The sequence below is a fragment of the Dipteris shenzhenensis genome, chromosome 13 (genome assembly GCF_047967505.1).
Source record: "Dipteris shenzhenensis isolate YYH24624 ecotype China chromosome 13, Dip_SZ_1.0, whole genome shotgun sequence".
In the NCBI taxonomy this organism is placed as follows: Eukaryota; Viridiplantae; Streptophyta; class Polypodiopsida; order Gleicheniales; family Dipteridaceae; genus Dipteris; species Dipteris shenzhenensis.
In genome coordinates this window covers 24,359,681-24,374,899 of record NC_141608.1, presented here as the reverse complement: position 1 = coordinate 24,374,899, position 15,219 = coordinate 24,359,681, and the positions used below count along the sequence as shown (strand labels likewise).

General features: G+C 40.4%; 1 protein-coding gene across 7 annotated transcripts in view; it reads right to left on the bottom strand.

Moving 5' to 3' along the window:
• Positions 1-1,959: 1,959 nt before the first annotated feature.
• LOC147895198 (uncharacterized protein At5g43822-like) overlaps positions 1,960-15,219 on the bottom strand; it is a 28,290-nt gene continuing 15,030 nt past the window's right edge. For 4 of the 7 annotated variants that reach the window (XM_087383983.1, XM_087383985.1, XM_087383978.1 and 1 more), the window contains 6 exons: positions 5,286-5,404; positions 4,882-5,061; positions 4,705-4,752; positions 4,492-4,556; positions 4,349-4,395; positions 2,388-2,501 (listed from right to left, as the gene is read on the bottom strand). In XM_087383983.1, coding sequence (XP_087240109.1) covers positions 4,352-4,395; positions 4,492-4,556; positions 4,705-4,752; positions 4,882-5,061; positions 5,286-5,404 — 456 coding nt within the window. In that variant the 3' untranslated portion in view covers positions 2,388-2,501; positions 4,349-4,351. Of the gene's footprint in view, positions 2,034-2,387; positions 2,502-2,561; positions 4,266-4,348; positions 4,396-4,491; positions 4,557-4,704; positions 4,753-4,881; positions 5,062-5,285; positions 5,405-15,219 lie in introns of those variants that run through there. The other 3 variants (XM_087383982.1, XM_087383980.1, XM_087383981.1) reach the window with 3 other exon arrangements.

The window sequence follows — 15,219 nt, the reverse complement described above, 5'->3', positions numbered from 1 at the left end:
TGCCTATTATGATAATATTAAAGAAGAGATGCAACAAGTTGTATATGAGGGTATCGAGCGAACTTCTTGTACCATTGTTAGCGATGGATGAAAAAATGTTACCTAGAGGGCTCTAATCAATGTCATGGTTGCAACATTTAAGGGTGAGACTTTTTGTCATTCTATCAAAACCTCTCACCATGCCAAGGCTAATGAATATTTTACTGAAGTGTTGGAAAATGCAATTGAGGACGTGGGGCTTGAGACTGCTGTCATCCAAGTAGTCATTGATAATTCAAAGAGCCATGAAAAATCTGGGAAAATAATCAATCAAAAAAATTTAGGCTTTGCTAGATGTTCCTACCCATTTTTTGAACCTTGTCCTCAAAATTGGTATAAAGCACCGAAGATCCAATTCTTCAAGCTAGCTGTTGGATGAGCTTGAAAGTGATTCTGCACTATATTAATCACAAAAGATTATTAGGCATATTCAAAAAATATCAATTGCAAACACCCACTCTAGTTTCTAAAGCATGGCAGTACACGGTTCAAAACATCCTATATAAAACGAGTTGTATTCGAAACCTTATCTAGTATAGAAGTCAATGCAAGTGGACTTCGAGTAGAAGTCATTAAATTGAAGACACTTGTAACAATCCCAATTTTTAGAAGAGAATATTGAATGCGATGGATGCAATGAGTACTATATGGTTTTCCATCCACACAAGATGGATGTAAAAGGGCCAAGCAAGGGGAGTGCCTACATGGCCTAGTGGACTGCTGAGTAGAGGTGTGCTAAAGGAGGGTGCAAGGCGTGGTGAGGCTAGCTAGTGTGCCAGTAATCATGCCTCAAGGGATACACTACAAAGAAACCCTGTGTATCACATGCAGGTATTCAAAAAACCCTAAACTAAAATGTTTTTCTGAATAAAACCACCCCTCTTTACTGGATGATCTAACGAATTACGTTCTAAAGTTGAATTAAAAAACCCCTCCTATTATGATCATGTTAAATATTTTCCAAAACTTGAATTGAAATACCCTTCCTTTAGAATACACATGGTATACTAAATTTCTATGAGGTGACCCCCCAAGCATCACACACTATTGAAAAAGTTTATGCCGAAGCGATGGGACCATGCCCATAAATCTCTTCAATATGCTAGCCATATTTTAGATCTTGCATGGTGAAAATATTGCACTAAAATAGATGTACAAATATCGTCATAAGCTCCTAGGATGATTCTTTGAGGATAATATTGAATATACTGTCGCTATCTACATTTCAAAATAGGGAAGGGTTGCTTGCATATCCAAGTGGAATTTTTCATTGCTTGATCTCCTTGCTTCCTTGCACCTTCCTACATGCCCTTGTCACCCATTACATTTTGTTGCTTTCTATCACTTCTTCCTTTGCTGTCTAAATGGTCTAAACGCCCTTTGGATGTAGTGATAGACCTACAAAATTGTATAAGATGCCTCTGTAGCTTATAGGCCCTCATCCAATCAAGTAGCCAAAAAAGACAATAAAAAATCTCAATAGGAATGACCTCCAAGCATGGCAAACCTCGCATGGCATGATGTTTGGAGTGTAGAGTCACCAAGGAGCTACTCTAAACTTACAATGCAAGTACCCACAACATCACGATTGAGAATAGGCAAGTGCATCTTGACAAATGGCTTCTAGTGCAATGATAGATGTTCATGTTCATTTTTCAAAAATATTATGGCTAGTAGAACAATGTTACTTGGTGTTACTCTTACTGAGTCTTCCACCATGTTTCATTACATTTTAAAGTTTGGTAGGCCTTCAAGAGAAGTGGATGCAACCTACCTCTAATGCCATGTAACTGTACAATTCATATCTGGAAATAAAGGCTGGACCAGTACACAGCTTGGCTAGCCCACCAGAGAATGGATGGTTGAATGGTGAAGACATTCAAAGAGGCAAAGGATCAACATAAGTGGGATCTTACCATGGCCACCAAAGTCATCAAAATGGACCCAAGAATGATAGATTGTCAAGTTCTCTCCTCAATCACTAGAGCCTTTACCTGCATAGCCGCGCAATTATGGACCATGCATGCATAGGTTTCTTCTTCGTTTCATTTGTATGGCACGATTAAGAACAGAAACAAAATGGTTACCAACTGTTGTGACTTGGAACAATACCTTTCCATGCACATAACAATCCAATCTTTGAACAATCTCTTAATTAAAAAACACGAAGTGGCCATACGTAGCGGCATTGTGTGTTTACAGGAAACAAGAAATAGAAAACAAGACAAAATACCTATGCCCATACTATGACACGATTGATGGCTTCAGTAGCCTTGGAAGTTCCATTTATTAAAGAAAAATACAACACTTCACAAAGCCAACAGCATTACCAAAGGCTGAATAGATATTATCCAAGCAGAGTTCCTGCCACAACACAGCATTCCAAGTCCTCATCTGGTTCGTAGATAGAACCCCCCATACCTCAACACAACTGTTTTTGGATCTCATACAAGAGCTCTTGCCTGAACAAAATCCAGGCCAACCCACAATTATATTGGGCAATTTCAACATGGACATGAACAACTACCAAGCACCTACCATCCTACAAGATCTTATACATACCACAAACACTACATCAAGCATCCAACAACCATCTACAACAGTACATTAGACCCAATTTGGCACTCAACAACGTCAAATAGGTTCAAAAAATTCCTATTGGTCTGACCATTCAACCAGATACATTGCCTTCAAGCAACCCTTGCACCAACAAAAACTAAAACTCAAATCTCACAACAATGGGAAAGGGCTAAGGTGAAGTCTTGCTAGTGAATGATGTAGCAAAACGTGGCCGATGCCACGTGTCACCACCAGAAGCGCCGGGTGCGGGGGGCCATCCCATAGCCACGCAAGCCTCTCCCACATCCACCAAAAAGAGCCGGCTGGGATGTGAGAGAGGGGCTATCACCTTCAATATATACCAAGTCTCATAGGAGTCAACATTGCATATGGGATTTCTCTCCCTTATCAATCTTCCATGTGTCGTCGCGCGCATCATGCGCCCATTAATCAGCACCCACAAGGGGGTTTGGACCACACCAAAGCCCCATTGGCCTTCATTTCCAACAGCCCCCCATGGTCCAAACACCACGAGGAAGCAAGTATTCAGACGCCTCAAATTCAACCCCCCTACACAAGGTCATCCCATCACACACATGGAATGCAAGGGCCCTTCAAAATCTGGCCATTCACAAGCCAGCAACACACGCGGACTGCACAGGCCATCACCCCTATGTCAGCCGCCTTGAAAACCGTGTCCAATACCGCCACTTGTTCTGAACACACCTCTGGCCACAGAGCGACAGCCGCCCACTACTTGCAGACAAAGCACAACATGGGTCGTCACTCCCACGTGTGCGAAGTTATTGTTCAGCTGCCGCACCAGAACTTTTTTAGTCATCAAGTACACATAGTTGTGCGCAGTTGCCACGTGTCTATCAGACAGTCCGCAGGCTCATCGCCTACTCTGATACCATGTAGGAAAACGTGGCCGATTGCACGTGTCACCACTAGAAGCGCCGGATGCGGGGGGTCCCAATCCCTCGTCCCATAGCCATGCAAGCCTCTCCCACATCCACCAAAAAGAGCCAGCTGGGATGTGAGAGAGGGGCTATCACCTTCATTATATACCAAGTCTCATAGGAGTCAACATTGCATATGGGATTTCTCTCCCTTATCAATCTTCCACGTGTCGTCATGCACATCATGCGCCCATTAATCAGCACCCACAAGCGGGTTTGGACCACACCAAGGCCCCATTGGCCTTCATTTCCAACAAATGATTCTTTGTACTAATATATTTTCTTGTGTTTATTATTCCAAGTTCAAAAGAGTACTTTTCTCAAAAGAAGATGCTGCAAATGTGACATGCTCTATAGGTGGGTTTGTTTCCAAGGCAAATGATATCCATGTAGGACATAAGAGAGATTTAGGTAGAGCGTGAGAGGACCACCAAAGCAAATAGGAGTTTTCATTTGGCTTTATTCGATTCCAAATATTTGACACAAGATATCAAATCTCATTTAGCTTAGAAGGATGCCTGTACTGCCATCAGGAATCCTTGTGAAAGCATAGGTGCTTTTTTCTCTGAAGCTCAAAAATGGAGAAGAAATGACAGAGCTCCATTAAAATCATTTGATTGAGATGCATGTGCCCACAAAGCCCTGCAAAAGTAGTGCAGGTGTATTTGAGCAGCATCTTTCCAAAGTTGGGCACGGCATTCATCCCTGTGGACCTCAACAGAAATTTTTTGAATTTCCTATTGGAATCAACCCATAATAACAAGTTCAAGATTTCCTGTACCACTGACCTTTCAAGTGCTATATCCAGCATAGAAATATTCAAAGATAAATCGCACTGCCATCAGAGAAGCAGCGGTCAATAGTTGGCCACAACCTATCAAACAAAGCTTAGTAAATACAGCTAGTTGACTTGGCAAAAAAGAATTGATACCTTCATCAGAAGGGATGTCGGGTTGTTCAGCAAGTAAACTCTGCAAGGCTACCACATCAGGAGCACTAGCCAATAGTCAAAGAGCACAGAGGGTTTCAGAGCAAAATTTGAAACTAATGTATGCGTTTTCATAATTACACCGTAAAAATGTGATTAGAAATTTCAACCACAGGTTTTCTCTTTCATGGCAATGTGTTTAAAGGAGAGAAAAACCTTGAATGGTATGACAGAGCACAAACAGTGGAAACCTTTAAATGATACCTGCAACACAGGAGGACGTATTGCCAACCTGTTAATGACTGGAGCATGAAATATTGCACAAATAGCTTCAGTAATGAATTACTACCAAACTAGTAGACCATTTAAAAATCTGTAACCAAAAGTGCTTACTCGTCTCTATGCATCACAAAAAGTTCTTCTAACCCATGAATACACTCATTAAGGCTTGGCCCTAGGCCAAAATGTTGTTGAGCCTGTATTGAACTCCATTGCAGCTTTTCCCCTTTCAAGAGTTGGCCTGATTCAGACCAGATTTTCTCAAGAGCACCTATGATTTTCTTCAGGTCACCTCTGTCCACATTGCATTCATTCACTTAAGGGCACACTTAAAAAGCTCTTCACAACATAGCATGCCACAAGATATCGTAACACAACCAATCACCAGCAACAAGCTTCAGAAGTACATCGCAGTATGGCCTAGTCTTTTTTAGAGTTACGATCAACATGATCTTTGTGGAAACAAGGAAACATGTGTAAGAGGCATCATTCTAGGGACTAATATCCCACAATCTTACAAAGTCTTGTGAAGAGCAGTAAAAACAGTTTCCAAGGACTCCACTTGTTTTGCTGGTAAATCCTTTGACATACCATCCACATTTTTTAGCACTCCATAATTTTCAACATCCATAATCATCTACAAACAACAAAAAGAGTTAGCCTTGTCTTGTTGACGCAGGACATTGAAATTTGCATTCTTACAGAGAATCTAAATCCTTAGTTAACCATACGAGTGTCCAATTTGTTATTTAGTCGAGCACATTTGCATCATTTTTCATATATTTGGAGAGCCAGGTGTACAGAGGCAATGGAGGGTATCCAGATTCACCCTTCCCAGACTATGGCCAGTATTTGGACTGACACAGTACACACTCTGATGGCCATTTGGGCGAGCATGCAGGGATCCTCCAGAGCAACCACTGCCAGGAGAGCTACTTTTTTCAGAGTTTGGAGGGGATCTCCTTTTTTCTCTGAGTTTCCTTCAGGGTTGAGATGGCATTTTTAGCCTCCGCCTTGGTTCTTTATTAGCACACTTTGAGCTGTTTTTTCCTCATGCATTGCATGATGTACTCCCGCATTTGAGCTTGCTCTCGCGGTTTTCATTCATACTTAATGAAGTAAATTTTTATATACCTTTGTAAGACTAGAATAAGTCCAGTCATACAAATTTAGATTTTTTGTTGTTCTAAAGATAAAAAATCTACACAGAAAATAAAGGTAAAAATGAAAGAGATATGAAAGAAGAAAAAAGAGGTAAACAAAAACTTAAAAAAAAAACAAAAGGAAGACATACTTAGCAAGCAAAGCAACACTTATGTCGTCATCAGTGCCCAAGCATAAGCAGCTATACTGGGTTTCTAAAGACCCGCGGAGTCTCTTGGGCAAACCTAGTGCTTACTAAAATATGTCAAATAAACAGAAGAGAAAGAAAACAAGAAATAAAGAAGAAAGGAAGCACGTGACTAAGCAAAAATAAACAAGCAAGTCAAGAAACAAAATCTTCCAAAAAACTGGAATATCTCTCTCTCTCTCTTACTCTCTCACTCTCACTCTTATTTAAAACATAAAAAGCTAAATGGTCCTTTACACTTATGTATTGTTTCCTACAAAGAGTCAAAAATACATTTCTAACTTAGAAAGCACAAGCATACTCAAACAAACTCTCTTTTGAAACTAAAAGAAAAACGGTCTATTCAGCTTCCTGCTTTTTGTTTTCAGCTTATGTTTAATCATTCTAAACATACCTAAGGCCGATACACCATAGATAAAAGACTTCATATCTAAGATTGTGCGTACTTTTTTCATTATTTTCCTTGGATTATACCTCTTGAGTCTTGTGTAATAGTAAAAGTGATCAAATTACTACATTGAGTGATAAAAGACTCCGTAGTTATACAAAGGCAAAAAATTCTATGGAATTGGAAAGAAATGACTCCATATTTTGCCAAATCAGAAATGTTTGAGTCAATGTGAGGCATTTTTATAATGTGTAAACCACTATATTCAGGTTGTTTACGTTTATCGTATATATCAATCTCTAATCCTATGGTAGATTGAGAATTCTAAGATCTAAGAAAACACAAGAATCCCCTCTTGAAGTGCAGTTCAGTTCACAAGAGTCACGAGGATAGATTCCTTCTAGAAAAGCACTAGCGTCTTTGTACCTAAAGTCTTGAAAGTTAGGAACATCTGGTACAAATAAATCATCTATAAAACGCCTAACTTGGCTAAGCTTATGTAAAATGATAGGACAGGTATTGATAGAAATAAGACGTTGCATAAACTCAAATTCATAAGTAAAAAGATAAAAGTTTGCTTAAAAGATGGCACAATTAGTGCCCATAGCCACAAGAAGTCAAAGCATAAGGCTGTTTTCTCAACTTTTAGCACTTTGCATCTATCTTTGTCAAATCTCAGATTGAAAACTTCAGCCAGTAGCTTTTTTATTCTAAACTTCAGGTCTTCCAACTCAATCTTTGTGTAAAGCGTCGTAAAATCATAGGTTTAAAGGAGAATAGGAGACTCTTTTTCTTGAATGCTTCGAGAGGAATTAAAAAAATTTACAACAGGAATCCCTCCTACAGAGTCATTTAAAATCCAACTTAAGTGCGAGGGGACATCTGCCTCTTTTAATAAGTCCCTCCAAAGTTCATGGACACTAGGCAACATGGCTTTGAAGCAGTAGCTTAGCCATTTAGAGACATCCGTCAAAGTAGTCTCACAAGCAACTGCAATAAATCTTGGCTTTTTGGGAGTTTTGTGAAACTTCCAAGCAGCACAAAGAAAAGGTATACTTGGATTGCAAACAAACCTAAAAGACTTGCAAAAACTCTGATGTTTTGATATCAAAATCTTTTGAGAAACTAAGGCAGGGGCGTAAGTTTTGGCAAGCGAGTTCACTTCTCTCAAAAGACATTCTAAGTAAAACTTTTTGCAAATAAAAACAAAGTTATTGGAACATTTGTCCATATAAGAAATAACAAAATTCCTATGGAATTTTCGAAGGAGAGTTTCATCTTCTTTAGAAAGATGGTTACTTTGCTTTGAGTAATTTACCGAAGGGACTTCTTCTAGTTTCAACGCAACTTTCTTCAAAATCTTCCCTTTCCATTCTGATAAGATATTTTGAACTCCTAAACATTCTTCTAATTGCAAAACAAACTTTGAGATTCCCTTGTCGATAGCTTTTAAAAGGCAAGACTCTTTAAAAGAGTACAATCGAAATTTCGTGCCTTTCATGAAAAGGTCTCTTAAGTTACTAGAAAGCAAAATTGAGGTATCAGCTGTGACTATATGTCCTAAATCAGCATCAATAAAGATTTGGAATCTCTTACTTTTACAACAAGAAGGTTCTCTAAGGATATAAGATTTTGAATGCTCTGAAAGCCTTTTACCTATCTCTCCATAGTTGAAAGCCTTTTGTCCTAAAGTTTTTACATACTTCCAAGCTACTACTGGATGCTTCCAAATTCTTCTCACAAAATGAGGGAGAGAATCCATTACTTCAGGAGACTTCAAAATTGAGTTTAAGCCTATCTTGTCAAGTGAGGGAGAAGTAAAAATACAAATCAAGAGTTCCTTATTTAGATAGACTTCTTTGCTTTGAAAGAAGCTTTTACTTTTAAGAAGTGATCCAATGAAGTTTTAAGTCGTATATAATGAAGCATATTTAGATTCAAATCCTCAAAAGAGAAGTTTTCCAAGGTGTATTGAAGTTTAAAAAGAACTTTGACATTATATTTTTCAAAAACTTTTATTGAAAAAAGACCCAGAGACATTAATCTATCTAGGTAGAGTAGTCTTCTTTTATAGTCTCGAAAAGCAAAAACTCTTGGAACTGAGGAAGTTAAAGGAGCTAAAGGAGGGGGGGGTGGAGGAAGAGGAAGTGAGGGAGGCAACTCACGAACAACATGTGAGATTGCAAGAGAGCTAGGACAACCTCGTAACATAACTTAAGGTTTCCATACAATGTTAGGTGTATGACTATGCTGATAATGAGGAATGTTAAAGGGCTTGATATGAGTTCTCCACATCAAAGGGTTCTTTTTAGAGGTTCTTTTATTTTTACGAAGAGTTGATTTTCCTTCCAAATTAAAACCTCTTGGGAAGAAAGTATGTAAAGTTCTCATCCAAAACAATTCACGAGAACGAGCAGCCTTGTAAAAATCCTTGGCATTATTAAAATTGCTCTCTATATGCTCAATGGGAAAGCAACAAAAAGATTTGAAACCAAACTTTGCCATTGCCGCATATAAAGGTTTTAAATTCTCAATTTAGGAATTCTTCCTATGAACTTTTCTAGCTTCCCTAACATGTTCTTGAAAACGAATAAAAGCTGTCCTATAGGTTTGTCCTACATAAAGCATATTACTACTATGTATGTTATAGACAACATAAATTACTTGCATGGCATGAATAGGACTAATAGAAACAGAAGTCTTGAGATGCTTGTTTCTAAGACGTCTTAGTTTATTAAGAATTCTTATGTTATTATTAGTATAATGAGTGCTAACTAATAAAGCCTTAAAGTTAGACCAATTAATGTTATCTTCCCCAAAATCATGAAGATTATTCACGTTTGACCTAGCTAAAAAGTTAAACCTTTCTCTATATATGTTTCTTCTAACTTTTTTGTTTTGATTTACCGAGCTAGACCCAACTAAATCACCTACCAAAGAGATAAGACCATCGCTAGTATTTCCAATGTTGTTCACTGAGGTCAAACGATCCAACATTGGGGAACTTGCTTGCACTCTCCCTGCCCATCCCAAGGCAGTTTCTCCCTTGCTATATCCCCTAATTCTAGCAGGAGCGAGACTAGTATTTAGGGGGGGGGCTTGCTTGCAGTCCTTACTCGTCCCACTGTAACTCCTCCCTTACTACTACAAGGGAATGTCACAGGAGCCAGATGACATCCTAGGAGATCGCCCTGTTGGTTTCCAAAAGGCAAATTCATCATAGCATGTATCGCTAAGCCAATATACCTCCAAACTAGCGATTACAGTTAGGGTTAGCTAGCCCCAAGGCCATTGTAAGAGCTTAATCAACCTAGAAGCATCAAAGAAAGAGAAAGAGAAAAGGAAGTAATTTTCTTGAGAAAAAAAAAGATCAGATTTCTGCTGAAATTTCAATTCTCATTGATTGCTTCCATTAAGCTTTCAGAAGATCCCACTCTTGGTGAGGGCAAAATGACCTCAAAGAAATCAGTTGACAGAAGCTTTTAGAGAGACCATGAAATGTTTAAGTGTACATAAATGTTTAAACATATGTGAACCAAAGTTTGGTTGTATTAGGGATTTGTTGTGGAATGAAATGGTCAAAGACTTTGTTTGTCGAGGTCCTTGATGAGGGATACAATGCGTATGAGTAGAGGACCTATTATGAAGTAACCCTACACATTGGAATACAATCTCTGTTAGTGCACATACAGTCTACCTACACTCAGAAATCTGAAGCAGATGATAGTGAAGCAGAAATCGGAATATATTTATCCACACAAGTGGGAAAACTGCTCTTAACAGAGCTACAATCTACCAGCAGATTGCTGGGAAAACCAGTCAGAAGGGACTGTACAAAACACTGAGAACTGTAGGGAGCCATGAAGCTCACAATCCTCTTCAGGCTTCAGTGGAATAAGCATTGTGCCTGCTGGCCCCTTCCTGTGGACAGCCAACTAAGTCAGCCAACCAGGGTCAGAAACTGACCCTACTGCAGGACAACCTGGCCTGTGATAGACCCGCCCAGTCTGGGCACCTGCTGACTTGCCTGCTGTTACCTCCTAGGCCTATACATAGGCCCTGGCCCTCTGCAAAAATGTGTCAGGTGCCATATCATGGCTCCGCAAGAAACAACCGACAGGGGCGCTCTCTGTGGCAGAGGCAGAATTCAGAGCAGCATGTTTGCTGGGAGTCTCTATGGTTCAGATGGATACTAGCAGACATGGGAGTTCTTTAGGAGGCAGCGACAGTGATCATGTTCGACAACATGAGTTGCACAGTGATTGCAAAGAACCCGGCATTTCATGCTCGGGTGAAGCATATCAAGGTTCAATACCATTGGGAGCTGATTATGGATGAGATCGTGGACCTGCAGGCCAGGTAGGGCGAAGCTGAAGCAGTGGCACAGTAGCAGAGCTGAAGGCTTGCAGTGGATAGTAACAGCCAAACCTCGATCGCTGTGTATTCCAATCTCCAGCCCAATCCGAATCATAGACCCACCAAGCTCACTCCCAATGCAGTACGCAATCCCATAACTGCGTGTACCCTTCAAATACCTCAAAACCCTGAATCCTGCCTTCAAGTGATTCTCCCTTTGATGAGAACTAATAGCGTAACCCCACTGCAAAGGCAATATCTGGTTGAGTATTGGTCAGGTACAACAAGCTTCCAACCAATCTGTGATACAACGCTGCATCAATCACGTTACTCGACTTTGTCCCGACCTCAATTGGGGTTGGTGCTTCCTTGCATTGGAATCTCCTCAGCACCTCTTGACAATACTTCTCTTGACAGATGAAGACACTGTCCTGCTAGACTTCTATCCCAAGAAAGTAATGGAGAAGTCCTAAGTTTATCATCTCGAATTTCATCAAGAATCCCTTGACTTCCTGGATCTTCCTCCTGTGATCACCTATGATAACACCAACATACAGGATTACTATTATGGTCATACCTAGAGACATAAACCTATCTCAAAGAAGTGGTCATCGATCCTCTGGTAACACGCACTCAAGCCTGTTTCAACCCACAAAGTGTCTTGCAAAGCCTGCATACCTTCTTTCCTACACCTCGATACTGGAAGCCTCTAATTGTCCAACATAGACTTCCTCTTGTAGCTCTCCATTTAGAAAGGTAGACTTCATGCCCATTTCGAATATTGGCCACTGATGGTGGGCAGCCAAAGCTAGAAACATGCGTTTGGTAGTCATCTTGAGTGTAGGAGCAAACGTTTTTCCATAATTTACTCCCTTGGACTGTGCATAACCTTCACGGACTACAAGTCTTGCTTTGTACTCATCCAAGGTCCCACTGGATTCGTACTTGGCAACAATAAACCCACTTGGATCCAATGATCTTCCTCTTTTCAGGTCTGTCAACCAGGTTCCATATCTGGTTCTTCAAAATGGCCTCTTCAATGGCGGCCCACCACTCTAGGATTTCCTTCTGCTTTCTCCAAGGTCCTCAATTCCATGATGCTCTTAATCTAAACCATCAGGGCAACGTTCACGATTGGTTCCTTCTCGTGCCTTTGAGATCTCCTCACATCCGAACTGCTCCCTGGAATATCTGTAACTCTTGACTCCTCTAAGGTCTTCAAGTACCATCTTGGTAACTTCCTTTCCTTTGCCGAGGTTCGTTTGCATGGCTTATGTGCCTCTGACATTGATTCTGAATCTTCATTCTTTGGATTCATTGGATCCTTTGTCGCCTACTTTTCTTGTATAATAGCAAGCATGGCTCTCTAGGAGGACTGGATCCTTTAGTGCAGTTATGGGTGGCTCAAACTCTGTTTCCCAAAAACTACATCTCTGCTCTGCATCAGCTTCTTTGTCTCTAGGTCAATTCGATAAGCCTTTGACTCCTCGGTATAACCTACAAAGAAGCACGTCTTGCTCATCTCTCTTGTGATCACATGAATCATAGAGTCAAGAGGGAAGTTATATAGTGTAACATTGCCTTCCAAGGTCACTAAGATTTCACTTGCTTTATTTTGAGTGTGTTGGATTGTGCCTTATTTCTTTGACCTACTCCAACGGAATCTTAGCTCTTTGTCTAGCCTCCTTCAACAATGCCTCTCGTTACTACTTGCCCTCCATGCACATTTGAAAGAACCTTTGCCGCACCTGAGTCCATGGTGAATGGAGTTCTCCCCATCCCTTCGATTAAGCACTTCTTGTTATCTCCAATAGTGACCAACGACTATGGATGTGCAAGACACATTGCCTTGAAGAAGCTCTTGTTGTTTTCTCATTTTTTCATTTTTCCCACTATCATCCAACTTGTTCTCGTCAAGTCGCTATCATTCTTGCGCTTGCCTTTTCCACGTTTACCCTTGCCGCCTTCCGCTTTCGCAACGAAGGCCTTGTCACCTCCATCTCCATTGTATTGCAACTCTCAGACTTCCTCCTATAGCAGACCCAAGTTTCTCAAACGTCATCACAATGAACCATTGTCCCACTATCGCCAATATCATAAACTCCTTCAAGCTTCTTGGGAGTGACCCCAACACAACCATGGCTAGCTAGCTCGAGTCCACTTTGTGACCGATTGCTCTTAACCGGTCCCTCACAACCTTCACTTTGGTGAGATATTCATGGATATGATCCCCATCTTCCATCCTCATAGTGCACAATTGCTTCTAGAGGGAAAGCATGTGTGGTTTGTTATTTGTCTCATAGAGATACTTGAGATCTTCCTGGCCACTGCCACCGTATCCGCAAGTTGGATGTGGGGTATGACCGCATCTATCGTGGTGCTGATTATTATGGATAGTGCCTCTGCATTTCTCTGTGTCCTATCTCACACTCTCCTGTCACTAGATCCATTATATCCTTGGAATTCAACTCGACTCCTTCAATATCTCCCATAAAAGGCTTGCCGCCACATGACTATGTAACTTGACCTTCAAGATAGAATAGTTAGTCCCATCCAAGTTTTCACTTTCTCCAAAGTTAGAAACCCTATACCATCAAGATGGCAGATGGAAGTCCAGCAAAAGTGTGGGACCAAAAGGGTCACACTGTTCGAACTTCACATCCAAGACTATATGGAGACATTGGATTGGGCTTCCACTTGATTCCTTCAATGATCTCTCATATAAGCCTTGCCATCAAATGACTACATAACTTCACCTTCAACATAGGATAGTTAGTCCCATCCAATTTTTCACTTTCTCCAAGTTAGGACATACGAGAAATGTCTATACCATCAAGGTTTCAAATTGATGTATGTGTGTGTGTACCTATGGGCTAGGAGTCCTATGCCAAGAGTAGGTGAGTGTAGGTGTGCTAGAAGGTTCTAGTGACTTGAAATTAGGTATGTCAGATTGGTGTGATGTGTGGATTTGGAGTGATCATAGGAGGTAACTCATTGAGATAATCATGGATATGATTGTGGATCTGGGATCTACCAACATGGAGGCAGTTGCCTATATATGTAACCACTCATGAATAAAGATGTGTTCATTGTGATTCACCTTTGCCTTATTGTTCAATCCATGAACCAACATGTGGTATCAGAGCTTGTTGATAATCCTAGTGCCTAGGAAGAGTATCCACGAGATTCCAAGAAGATTCCTTCATCTTCCCCAAATGGAGGTTTCTCTTCTACCTTTCTTCCTGAAATGCCTTAAGCTTGTTCTCCACCTACAAGCCACCCTATGAGACACCTGCTGGTGAATTTTGAATGCAAATGGTCAAGTGAATGAGGCGTATCGACAGAAAAACCAGTCAGATTTGAAGCTTCTGGCTATGGCGACCTAACGTGTTTTTTGGCTCAAGCTTGGTTCTGGCTATTCTCCATCAGTAGACCCTTCATTGCACATTAAATGCCCTCTAAGAGCTGCTCTCATCTGGGTGAAATTCATTCTCCAAAGTTGCTCTGTTTTCTGCAAGCATTTTTGACAGTTTTGAAGTTTAATGCTAAAGAAAATGCTAGGTTGATGCTTAAGGTATGAAGTGAGGTGAAAGTACAGAATCAGAGAATGCTTTTTCCGTCTGAAGTCCAGGTGGCATTGATTGCTTGTCAAAATGCCAAGTTCTCAAAGCTCTTCCAATGCTAAGCACTTGAAGAAGACTACAAGAAGGGCAAAGTACAAGGTAAAGAAGACCCCAGTTAAGAGGATGTGGGAGAAGCCAACTGGTTATGCACATGCCAAACAACTAGGTTTTTCTGAATTTTTATCTAGCAATTTGCATCTATATGGTGAAGGTAATTTCTTTGTTCAGAAAGACTGATCTTTTGTAAAGGGATTAGACACTGCCATTAAATTGGTAAGACCTTCCCAAATGGCCTCCAAAATCAAGATAGATAAGTTTGAGGGAGAGGGTTTTCATACTTGGCAGACCAAACTGAAATTTATTCTCATGAAAAAGAAGATCTGGAAGGTGGCTAATGGAAAGAAAATAAACCAACTAGGGAAGGAGAAGCTTTATGGCTCCCTAAGGATGAAAAAGCACTAGCCATAATTGCTCTTGGATTAAGTGATTCTTTTATCCACCACATTGATGGCTGTGAGACTGGTCATGCTGCGTGGACTCATCTTGAGCATGTTTTTGGAGCACAGGGAAGATGTTCCAAGTTTAGCTTGCTCATCAAATTCTTTGATCTAAAATTGGATAGAGGAGAATCCATCTCTTCACATTTAAATTCCATGAAGAGCATACTAACTCAGTTATCTGGCATCAAGTTTAATCTTGATCAAGACATTGTAATTGCTATCTTACTTAGAAGC